The sequence below is a fragment of the Vulpes vulpes genome, chromosome 4, assembly GCF_048418805.1.
Source record: "Vulpes vulpes isolate BD-2025 chromosome 4, VulVul3, whole genome shotgun sequence".
NCBI lineage: Eukaryota > Metazoa > Chordata > Mammalia > Carnivora > Canidae > Vulpes > Vulpes vulpes.
The window spans coordinates 93,093,206-93,105,893 of record NC_132783.1 but is presented as its reverse complement, the minus strand read 5'-3'; the positions used below and the strand labels follow the sequence as shown (position 1 = coordinate 93,105,893).

Genomic DNA, 12,688 nt, shown 5'->3' with positions numbered 1-12,688 from the left:
TACTAGTGAGTTATATGCATTATTTATGTAGTGTCAGTACTTAGTGTTTTATGGACAGACTTAATTTTTGATGAAATTTCTTTTCGTTTATGGTTAATGGTTTTTGTATCTCTTTGAAGTAAACTTTCCCTCCCTGAGGTCATAAAGATATACTCAGATATTCTAAAAACGTTATATTTTTTCCATACTTAGGTTCTCTTAACTCATCTGGATGTGTAGGAGTTCTTTTAATGAAGGGAATTGACCTCTTTTTTGGTAATATTAATTGCAATTATGTTTTTTACATTTTATTGTTCCTTTAACTTGCTGAAATTTTAGATTTTATGTAAATTAATATGGATTGGGGATCCCTGGGTGGCGCAGTGGTTTGGCGACTGCCTTTGGCCCAGGGCACGATCCTGGAGACCCAGGATTGAATCCCACATCAGGCTCCCGGTGCATGGAGCCTACTTCTCCCTCTGCCTATGTCTCTGCCTCTCTCTCTCTCTCTCTCTCTCTCTGTGACTATCATAAAAATAAATAATAAATAAATAAATTAATTAATTAAAAAATAAATTAACATGGATTATGGGCTTTGTATTAGAGAACTTCCCCATTCCAGAGTAATGTATTTTTTTTTAAGATTTTATTTATTTATTCATGAGAGACACAGGGAGAGAGAGAGGCAGACACACAGGCAGAGGGAGAAGCAGGCTCCGTGCAGGGAACCTAATATGGGACTTGATCCTGGGACTCCAGGATCATGCCCTGGGCCGAAGGCAGGCACCAAACCACTGAGCCTCCCAGGGATCCCCCTAATGTATTTTTTAAAATTCTCTTTTATTTTATAATATGTATATAGTTTCATTTTCCATATGCAAGTCTTTGTTTAATCTAGAATATATTTTATTTTATTTTAAATTTATTTATTCATGAGAGACAGGCAGAGACCCAGGCAGAGGGAGAAGCAGGCTCCATGCAGGGAGCCTGATGTGGGACTTGATTCCGGGTCCTCAGGATCACGCCCTGGGCTGAAGGCAGCGCTAAACCGCTGAGCCACCCAGGCCGTCCTAGAATATATTTTAATATTCGGTTTATTTCCCTCAGATGTTTCACTACCCTTGATTGAATAATCCATTTTTCCCATAGACATTTGAAATTCTAGTCAATATACACTGATATCCTACATATATTTTCCTCCTTCTGTTTTTCCTTTAAACCAATAAAAGTATATTTTAGTTTGAAAACTTGCTGAAACTATACATACTATCCCTGAAAAATGTGTGCACATTTTCATACAGTTTCACAAAATATGAAGAACCTGTGAAACCCATTAATAAATCTCTGCTCACAAACTTACCTTTAAAATAAAAAAGATTTTATTTATTTATTTATTCATGTGAGAGAGAGAGAGAGAGAGAGAGAGAGAGAGAGGCAGATACACAGGCAGTGGGAGAAACAGGCTCCATGCAGGGAGCCTGATGTGGGACTCGATCCTGGGTCTCCAGGATCACGCCCTGAGCCGAAGGCAGGCGCTAAACCACTGAGCCACTGGGGCTGCCCTCAAAACATTTTTTTAAAATAAAGTTATATCTATAAGTTTCTTTAGCGGATATAATTTACTCATCTATTCAATTATATGGCAAAAATGGTCTTACAGATGAATGATTAAAGTACATTATGTATTTTTAAGTTTCTGAAATACATTACATAGATAAAAGCCAACGTAACCAATAGTTCTGCCTATGATGTCCAAGTTCTTTATAACCATATTCTAATACACAAAATAAACACTTTCCATAGTCCTTCATCATTTAGCTCTGAAACAAATATTTATAACTATACCTTCAGAAGAGAAAACAATACCTTACCCTGAAATGCAGAACTACTTTCAGCTGTCCTCCTCCCTCAAATACCCCAGCCTCTCTGTCACATAAATCCATTTAGCTTCTTAAAACATCAAGTAGCAAAGAACAAGGTTATTTTTTTGTAATTTTAAAAGATGTTATTTATTTATTCATGAGAGACACAGAGAGAGCCAGAGACCTAGGAGAGGGAAACAGACTCCTCGCAGGGAGCCTGATGTGGGACTCGATCCCGGGACCCCGGGATCACACCCTGAGCCGAAGACAGATACTCAACCACTGCTGAGCCTCCCAGGTATCCCATAAACTTTTTAAGTTAGAAGGAGGGACGCCTGGGGGCTCAACGGTTAAGCACCTGCCTTCAGCTCAGGGCGTGATCCTGGAGTCCTGGGATCGAGTCCCACTTCGGGCTCCCTGCATGGAGCCTGCTTCTCCCTCTGCCTGTGTCTCTGCCTCTCTCTCTTTGGGCCTCTCATGAATAAATAAATAAAATCTTTAAAAAAAAAAAGGATATTTATTACATAAAACAATTAGAAACAGCCTAAATTAGTTTTGTAACATTAAGACAATAGAATGCTCTACAATTATAAAAGTGATGTGTAGGGGTGACAGGGTGACTCAGTCGGTGAAGCATCCAAATCCAACTCTTGATTTCCACTCAGGTTGTGATCTCAGGACTGTGAGACTGAGCCAGCGCTCTGGCTGGTAATGGAGCCTGCTTAGTATTCTCTCTCTCCCTCTCCCTCTGTTCCACCTCTGTCTCTTAAAAAAAAGGAGGGGGGTAATACAATGTTTAATGACCTCCCAGAGACCTTCGTGTAGCTAAGCATACTAAGTACTCCCACAAGCTATTTATTAGGAAATAATTCCTTCAGTAATGCTGTAAAGTAGTCTAGGTCAGTGGCTTCCCTTTTGAACAGATGAGGAAGTTGAAGCCCTCAGGAAAACTCCCAAAGTTAGGGGTCTTGCCTGAGCTCTGATGAGCTCTGAAGAGCCAGGGCAACATAAGTCTCCAGACTCAGCTACCATGCTCTCTCTCCACTTGTTAGTAAAAGCAGTGGTGATATTTTTTCTGGTTTGGTTTTAGCCTTGGTTTTGTTTCTATCCCTTTTAAGATATCAGATGTCAGAGTTAGCTTTTAATTTTTAGCTTTTCAGTATTTTAGGCTTAGCAAATGGTACTTCTGAGATTATGAAAACTATAGATCTTTGCCTTCTGCTGGGGACTGTTTAAGAATAAAACAGGTCAGGTATTAGATGCCTTCTCTAAAGGTAAGTAAATATAAGTCTAACAAGTTAAATTATGTTTAAACCCATTGGGTAGCATTAACAGCTGTGCATTGAATTTATGTTATCATTCCTTTGCCTATACTTGATGGCTTGTTAGTTGAGATCTGTAATTGGCTTTTCTTAAATATAAGTGCACTTTTTAAGTACTTTTACTGCTTGGCATAAACGTTTTGCTAGTGTTTTTCTACCACTCAATGCTGGGAGAATTAATCATAATACCAATTCAAATCCTATTTTCATCTCTCATTTAGAAAGGTTAACGAAAATGTTTCTGATGATAAAAATTAAAGATAGCAGAAATGAATTCCTCAAGTTCAAAATGAATAGGAAGTTTAAGGTTTACTAAATTGCTGGGGTAGCCAGTTATCCACGAGAGCCACTGTTAAAAAAAGAAAAAAAAAATCTTTGAAGTTACATGGCATATAGGATTAGGAGAAAGACTGGAAAGCAGAAATAGTGAAAGAAATCTGACCCAGAGATGGGTTTCTTGACAGAGTGGCATGCCTTATGGGAGTTCTTACTCCAGAGAGATACATTGCCAGAATATTATAATTTATTGTGTTATACTGTTTATTATTATTATTTTTTTAATTTTATTTGAGAGAGAGCACAAGCAGAGGGAAGGGCAAAGGGAGAGGGAGAAAGAAGCAGACCTCTCCGCTGAGCAGGGAGCCCAATGCAGGGCTCCTGGGATCACGACCAGAGCCGAAGGCAGATGCTTAACTGACTGAGCTACCCAGGCACCCCTGTGTTATACTCTTTAGATTCTACTAAGTAAATTTCAATTTAAGCATTATTATTTGCAAAACCTCAGAAGATTTGGCTTAGTCATTTCTGAATTGATCTAGTTGCTTAACAATGTTGAAATCTCTTGAGTTAAGGGTCACAATTTTAAGGGACTTGAATGTCTAGGGAGAGTTCACTAAAAGGAGAGCTCTGTGCTTTAAAAAAAAAAAAAAAAAAAAAAGCCTGGGTGGCTCAGTCAGTTAAGCGTCCCAACTCTTGATTTCAGCTCAGGTCTTGATCTCAAGGTCCTGGAGATGGAGCCCTGTGTAGGCCTCCCGTGCTAGGCGTGGAGCCTGCTTAGGATTCTTTCCCTCTTCCTCGCGCCCCTCCCCCCCCTTAAAAATAAAAAAGGTGGAAGGGGAAATGTCAGATATGTAAATATCCATTAATTTCTTCATAATTTAATGTAACTGCCGTTATTTCAAGATTGATTCTGTACTGTGAAGTAGCCAGATATTCCTATTTGTTAACTTTGACATTGGTGTCACTTATGTTTTTACCCTTGACTTATTTTTAATTTTTATAGATAAAGTGGAGAATTTTAGTGAAGAATATGAAAAGAATAGTCACCATATTTACAAAAATGCTGAAGACAGTACTAAGAAACCCAGTGCAGAAACAACAGTAGCTTCTGTATACAAAGCTGATGAAATCAAGGAAACAAATGACACTTGGAACTCTCAACTTGGAAAAAGGTCAGAATCTCCATCAGAAACATCTCCCATTAAGGGATCTGTAAGAACTGGTTTGTATGAATGGGATAATGATTTTGAAGATATCAGATCAGAAGATTGTATTTTAAGTTTGGATAGTGATCCTCTTTTGGAGATGAAGGATGAGGATTTTAAAAACCGGTTGGAAAATCTAAATGAAGCCATTGAGGAAGACATCATGCAAAGTGTTCTTAGGCCAAGCAACTGTAGGACGTACTGTAGGGCCAATAAAGCAAAATCCTCACAAGGAGCTTCAAATTTTGATAAGCTAATGGACGGAACCAGTCAGGCCTTAGCCAAAGCAAACAGTGAATCAAGTAAGGATGGCCTGAATCAGGCAAAGAAAGGCAGTGTAAGTTCTGGGACCAGTTTTAGAGGGACAGTTGGACGGACTAGAGATTACACTGTTTTACATCCATCTTGCTTGTCAGTTTGTAATGTTACCATACAGGATACTATGGAACGGAGCATGGATGAATTCACTGCATCAACCCCTGCAGATTTGGGCGAAGCTGGCCGCCTAAGAAAAAAGGCAGATATTGCGACTTCTAAGACCACTACTAGATTTCGACCTAGTAATACTAAATCTAAAAAGGATGTTAAACTTGAATTTTTTGGTTTTGAAGATCATGATGAGACAGGAGGTGATGAAGGAGGTTCTGGAAGTTCTAATTACAAAATTAAGTATTTTGGTTTTGATGATCTCAGTGAAAGTGAAGATGATGATGAAGATGACTGTCCAGTGGAAAGAAAGACAAGCAAAAAAAGAACTAAAACAGCTCCATCCCCCTCCTTGCAGCCTCCTCCTGAAAGCATTGATAATTCCCAGGACAGTCAGTCTAGTGCTAACAATGCAGGTAAGACTTTAAAAAAAAAAAAAATTTAAGTAAATGCCTTTTAGGTTTAAATCAGCAGCTGCTTAGTTTCTACTTAGACACTTAATTTTAACTTATGTTCAATTTTAGTAGAAGTACTCTTTAGGACTACAGATTACCTTATCCAGATTTACAGCATTTTAAATGTTAATTCCACATTGTAAGGATCAATTTATAGATTTATAACTGATCCTTATATAATTGTGTTTTAATTTCATATTTGTGTTTTAATTCCCATTAGAGAATTTTAAGAGTGTGTGTGTATAGGAGTATTAGAGAACTTGATGTTTCCACTTTGAAAATCCAAATGCAGTGGAGACTTAAAGGTAGATTTTGGCAGTTTAGAACTACACTGATAGTGGAATGTAATAATGGAAAAATTGGAAAATTAAAATTGATAAAAGGCTTTGTATTTGGCTCAAAACTAATGAACTAATAAATGTTTAAAACATTCTCAAATCTTAAGTCTTAATCTTAAAAATTATCCTCTTGAGTTGATTTAATAAAATTGAAAAGTGCTAGTTAAGTATTTATTCACTCTTAACAGTGAAGTTTGTCTCTTAAAATAGGACGGCCAGTAATGACTAGAGGCTCTCAAAGAGTTGATAATCTACTGTGAGAGACAAACAAAAGAAGTAGGTTAGCTTTGCTGCAATTAAGTCATTACCTGACAAGGGCTTTGTGAGGAAGAGTAAGTGAAAGCCTCTGGGATATAGGAGCTATACTTATATATATTTAACCAAGTACATAGTTTCTTTGTATTGGTTTACTTGCTACATAAAGTTTTTGTACTGTGAAGTCATTATGGTGAATTAGAATTCTGATAGTATTCTTATGTATAGATTCTCTTGTACATCATCATACTTGAGACTACTCTACCATTTTGTTATATTTAGCCTAAAAATAGTTTTGTTAGAGTCGCTCTTCAAAACTAGAATTATATAGGAATAGTGCCTAAGGGCTCACTCCTTATTCCCAAAATAAATAGAAGCAATAAATAAAGGGTATTGTCAGAATTCATCCAGTGTTGTCTTGAATCTCTTCTGGAGCACTGAAGTTTGCAGCAGCCTTGCTAGTCACATGAGATCTGACTGGGCAGACAGTTTTACAGTTGGTTTCTTGGGAGGATGATAAAATAATGATGTATGAAACCTGAGTTTCTGTCTTCCCGCAGTTTACTTAGCTCTTATCATTTATTAACTTTGATAGCAAGTTATCTTAATCAGCAATTGAAAATCTCTGGCTGAAATTTACACTTTGGGGTAATATAACTTTTAAGCTTTGAAATGTGAAATCATCAGGTTCAGAAACTTCATGGTGATACCAAATAAAATTTAAAAATTAGACACCATTTGATAGATATAGCCAAAGTTGGAATTTGGGTCTTCATCTGATATATAAAATAGCAAACATTTTTAGGGATTGGGCTAGCAAAAGTCTTCCTGTTTTTCTTTTTTGTGTTTAGGCTAGAAAAAAAGTCATTTAGGAATTAATCTAATTCTTTGCTTATTTTTTGTATGAAGACCAACAAATCATTGAGCTACATTGTACTAGGTCATTTTCTATCTTTTGCTAAGGATAGCTTCTTTTTTCTTTTCTTTTCTTCTCTTTTCTTTTCTTTTCTTTTCTTTTCTTTCTTTTCTTTTCTTTTCTCTGTTTTTGTAGATGTAAGCAGACATACTTTGAAGGCCAGCATGATTCAGTTTTACTTAAGTTCTAGGAAAATGTTAAAGGTAGATACCACCTAATATAGTGTGTATGTGTTTAAATTAGACCATCCTAATGTCATTGTCCATAGATATTCAGTTATTTTACAGAAGAATTAATTTTTCCATTTACATAACATAAAACTGAAGCACGTACACTGTAACTAGATTTCTGATTTTCTCCTAGAGTAGGGATCTGATTTTTCTCCTAGAGCAGGGAGCAAACAGGAGGGTGAGAATGGCAAAATGGGACTTAATATTGTTAGGAATATTTTGTCAACTGAGTGGTGCTTTTATTCCTTTTATTCTTTTCCCTCCCAATAAATCACTCCCCCAAATGTTCATAGTTTGTTTGGTAGTTAATTTGAAGTATTAGAAAGCTAGCTAGTTTTGATTACCATTTCAGAAAACTTGGATTTTACAGAGGACTTGCCTGGTGTGCCTGAAAGTGTGAAGAAGCCCCCAAATAAACAAGGAGATAAATCAAAAGAAAACACCAGAAAGATTTTTAGTGGTCCCAAACGGGTAAGTAAAGCATTATCAGTGATGTGTGTTATTTATTATTACACTAGGGCACAGTTTTTACTTTTTCTATTTGAAAATTACTAACAAATTTCATCTTTTGAGGATGTAAGTCAATTTTTCAAACATTTTAAACCATTTTTTAAGTGTGAAAGATATACCTATTAAAATTTTTAGTATATATATAGTTCAGTAACATTAAATACATTCACAGTGTTTTGTAACCATCCCATTATCTATATCCAAAACATTTCATCATCACCAGCAAAAACTCTGTACCCATTAAACAATAATAACTCACCCTTTGTCCTTCCAGCCCCAGCTCCTGGTAAACACTGTTTTACTTTTTGTCTCTATGAATTTGCCTCTTCTGGTTAACTCCTGTAAGTGGAATCATACAATACTTACCTATCTGTGTCTTTATTTCACTAAGCATAGCGTGGTCAGGGTCCATCTGTATCATAGCACATATCAAAATTTCATTCCTTTTTTTATGGCTGAAAAACATTGTATTGTTGGTATATACTATATTTATTGTTGTTCAAGGGTATTCTGTTGATGAGAAGACCCTGCTCTGCCATCCACTGGTACAACTCCTCTATTAGCTGATACTTCAAAAAATACTGTTTGTATTAGTTTAAGCCCTAAACTGGCTGATTTAAAAACGTATTTATTCTCTTACAGTTCAACATGCCAGAGGTCCAAAATCAAGATGCTGGGAGGGCTATGCTTTTTCAAAGACTATAGGGGGAAATCCTTCCTTACCTCTTCCAGCTTCTAGTGACTCTGGGTATTTGGTTTGTGCTGCATAACTGCAGTGTATCCCTCTGTCACATGGCCTTCTCGTCCTTTTCCCTGTGTCGTCTTTTAGAAGAACATTTTGTATATACCACATTTTGTTTATTCATCATTAGAGTTGTTTTCACCTTTTGGCTATTTGAGTCCCTGCCTTCAATACTTTTGGATATATATACCTAAGAGTAGAATTTCTGTTTTAAGTGTCAAACTCTTTTCCACCGTGACTGAACCATTTTACATTTCCACCAGCAGTGCTCAAGGGTTCCATTTTCTCTATCTTCACCAGCACTTATTTTCTGTTTTTGTTTTGTTTTTAAAGATTTATCTATTTGAGAGAACATGGGGGAAGGGGCAGAAAGAGGGGGATAAGCAGACTCCCTGCCAACATAAGGGTTGAACTCATGACCCTGAGAGCAAGACCTGAGTTGGCATCAAGTTGGAGCCTAACCAGTTGAGCCACTGAGGAGCCCCTGTGGGGTTTTTTGTTTATTTTTTTAATAATAGCTATTCTAATGGGTATGAAATGGTATTTTATTTCCCTAGCTAGAGATATTTAGCATCTTTTTTTGTACTTATTGGTTATTCATATATCTTTTTTTGGATAAACAGCTATTCGAGTCCTTTGTGCATATTTGAATCAAGTCATTTATCTTTTTGTTGTTGAGTTATAGGGATTCTTTACATATTAATCCCGTATTAGAGAAATAATTTGCACATTGATACCTCATTCTGTGACTTGTCTCTTCATTCTCTCTCTCTCTCTTTTTTTTTTTTAAAAAAAAACATTTTATTTATTTATTCATGAGGGACACACAGAGAGGCAGAGACACAGGCAGAGGGAAAAGCAGGCTCCATGCAAGGAGCCTGATGCGGGACTCGATCCTGGAAATCCGGGATCACACCCTGAGCCAAAGGCAGATGCTCAACTGCTGAGCCACCCAGGCATCCCAGATTGAATGTTTATAAACAGCAAAAGGATAAGCGTGTCTAAGAATGAGTAAGGCTAAGTCATACAGCCTCATTTTATTTTTATTCTTTTATCTCTGTAAAGAGCTAATTGGGAATCATTTCAGAATAATTGTGCTATACTTTTGTACCTCTATATGGCCACCTCCTCACCAAAAAAAAAAAAGTGCTTAATGCTAATTTTAATAAGCTCAAGTTGTTCTGGGGCCAGGGCAGTGTGGAACATAGTGTGTATGGCCTGTATAGACTTTAGTCATTAATGCTGAGATGATGTTTTTGACTTATATGAGATTGTGTATGGCATATATTGGTTTGCAGAGCAATAGTTACCAATTTCTTTGGTCTCGGGACCACTTTACAATCTTTAAAAATTTACTGAGAATCACAAAGAACTTTTTTATTTTTAAGATTTTATTTATTTGACAGCACAAGCAGGGAGAGCAGGAGAGGGAAAAGCAGGCTCCCCACTGAACAGGGAGCCCAGTATGGGGCTCCATCCCAGGATCCTGGGATCATGACCTGGGCCAAAGGCAGATGCTTAACTAAGCCACCCAGATGCCCCCCAAATAACTTTTTTTTTTTTTAAAGATTTTATTTGTTTATTCATAAGAGACACAGAGAGAGGCAGAGACATGGGCAGAGGGAAAAGCAGGCTCGACGCAGGACTTGATCCCAGGACCCTGGGGTCTCGGCCTGAGCAGAAGGCAGAAGCTTAACCATCGAGCCACCCAGACATCTCTAAAGAACTTGTTGGGCAGCCCCGGTGGCTTAGCGGTTTAGTGCCGCATTCAGCCCGGGGTGTAAGCCTGGCCTATTTAACTATTTTAATTTTTTAAAATTTTTATTTATTTTTATTTTTTTAAAGTACAAGCTTTTTTGTTTTTTGTTTTTTTTTTGAGAATTTATTTATTAATGAGACAGAGAGAGGCAGAGACACAGGCAGAGGGAGAAGCAGGCCCCATGCAGGGAGCCCGATGTGGGACTCGATCCTTAGACTTCAGGATCACGCCCTGGGTCCAAGGCAAGCGCTCAACCGCTGAGCCACCCAGGTGTCCCCATTTACCTATTTTTATTTTATTTTATTTTATTATTTATTTTTTTTATTTATTTATGATAGTCATACAGAGAGAGAGAGAGGCAGAGACATAGGCAGAGGGAGAAGCAGGCTCCATGCACCGGGAGCCCGACGTGGGATTCGATCCCGGGTCTCCAGGATCGCGCCCTGGGCCAAAGACAGGCGCCAAACCGCTGCGCCACCCAGGGATCCCTACCTATTTTTAAATAAACAAAATCTTTTTAAAAAAAGGAATTGTCTAAAGAACTTTTGATTATATGTGCAGAGACAATATCAAGTTAGAGATAAAAACTAGAAAAAAACTGAGAAAAAGTGAGAAAAATAGGGACTGTTGGGTGGCTCAGCGGTTGAGCATCTGCCTTTGGCTCAGGGCATGATCCAGGGTCCGGAGATCGAGTCTCGCATTGGGATCACTGTGAGGAGCCTGCTTCTCCCTCTGTGTCTGTGTTTGTCTCATGAATAAATAAATAAAATCTTAAGAAAGTAGTAAGAAAAATAACATTGCTTTACATTTTTTGCAAATCTTTTAAAAGTTTGGCTTAATGAAAGACAGCTGGATTCTCAGCCTCCTGCATTCAGTATATTTCATTATGATGTTTTAATTAAAATATATGAAGAAAATTCAGCTTCACACAGATATGTGGACATATTTTAAATAGCCTTTTCAGGTAATTGTGAATGTTCTTTGGTACTACACCAAAACTCAACAAATGGGCATTTTTTAAAGATTAGTTGCAATTGGAATCTAAAACCATGCCAATGAACCTTTCATTCTGTTATATTAAAATCTGTTGGTCTTTTACTTTTATTTTTTTTATTATTTATTCCTGAGAGACACAGAGTGAGGCAGAGAGAGAAGCAGGCTCCCTGTGGGGAACCGGATGCAGGGTTTGATCCCAGGATCCTGGGATCATGACTGAGCCACCCAGGCATCCCTGTTGTTGCTTTCTTCTTTTTTGGTCTTTGATGTTGAGTGGATTTTTTACACATACATGCTTTGTGACATCATACATTGGGTCATTTGGAAAATATTGGTTACACTGATTTATGTGCATATCTTTCAAATGGTGACACATCTCATTATATGGTATCAAAAAATCACATTAGTATCACTGCCAAACTCCTTAGAAAAGTCTTTTTTTTTAAATTATTTTTAAGCAATCTCTACACCCAGTGTGGGGTTAAACTCATGACCCCAAGATCAAGAGTCTCATGCTCCACCAGCCAGGTGCCCCAAGATAGCATATGTCTTTTAAGCATACATAACCAATTGCAGTTATATGACTACAGTGCTTAAAAACACTAGCCATTCTTTTATATGGTGTGATGTCTAGTCCATATTCTGTTTCCCCCAAATATCTCTGAATTGTCTTTTAGTGTTTTGTTTTTCTTCCAAACCATAATCATTTAGTTACATCTTTTAAGTCTTGAACAGTCCCCTTGTCTTTTAAAAATTCTCGTGGCACTGATTTATTTTGAAGAACTCATGATATTTGTCTTGTAGAATATTCCACATTCAGAATATATCTGATTTTTTTTTTCCTGATGGTGTCCTTTACTATATTAAAGTAGTATAGTGGCATAAAACACTGGAAATTAAGTCTATAAGGCTGATTAGGTTCAGGTTAAACATATTTTGGCAAGAATAAGTCTAAGTGATAATTGTGTATGTTGCTTTGCATTAGAAGCTACGTAGTACCTGGTTATTCTGCTCAATATTGTTTGACTACCAAATGAAGGTTGTGATCACCAACTCTCCAATAAGGGCATATTTTTCCTTTTGTAATTTAGTTAGCTAAATTGGAAGTGAACTTCTAGGTACTACTGTGGCACCATGTGAATATCCTGTTCCCCGTTATTGTTTCACTTCATCATTTTAGCATCCATTGTTGATCTTTGCATCATTTATTACATTGACAGTTGCAGAATGGTGAGTTTTCTAATTGCTGTTGCTTCCGCATTTAATAACTGGAATTCTGTAAAAAGTTGTCTTCCTCCTTTCCCCACTCGTTGCTTTTTCTCTCTCCTACACTACAGACTCAATAATTTTTATTTTTTAAATATATTTACAGGGGCACCTGGTTGGCTCAGTTGTTTGGGGGTCCAACTCTTAA

General features: G+C 37.2%; 1 protein-coding gene across 6 annotated transcripts in view; it reads left to right on the top strand.

Moving 5' to 3' along the window:
* Positions 1-12,688, top strand: part of WAPL (WAPL cohesin release factor) — an 80,390-nt gene that overhangs the window by 21,839 nt on the left and 45,863 nt on the right. For 3 of the 6 annotated variants that reach the window (XM_026005802.2, XM_072756411.1, XM_072756414.1), the window contains exons 3-4: positions 4,446-5,489; positions 7,620-7,738. In XM_026005802.2, coding sequence (XP_025861587.1) covers positions 4,446-5,489; positions 7,620-7,738 — 1,163 coding nt within the window. The remainder of the gene's footprint in view (positions 1-4,445; positions 5,490-7,619; positions 7,739-12,688) is intronic. The other 3 variants (XM_072756412.1, XM_072756413.1, XM_072756415.1) reach the window with 1 other exon arrangement.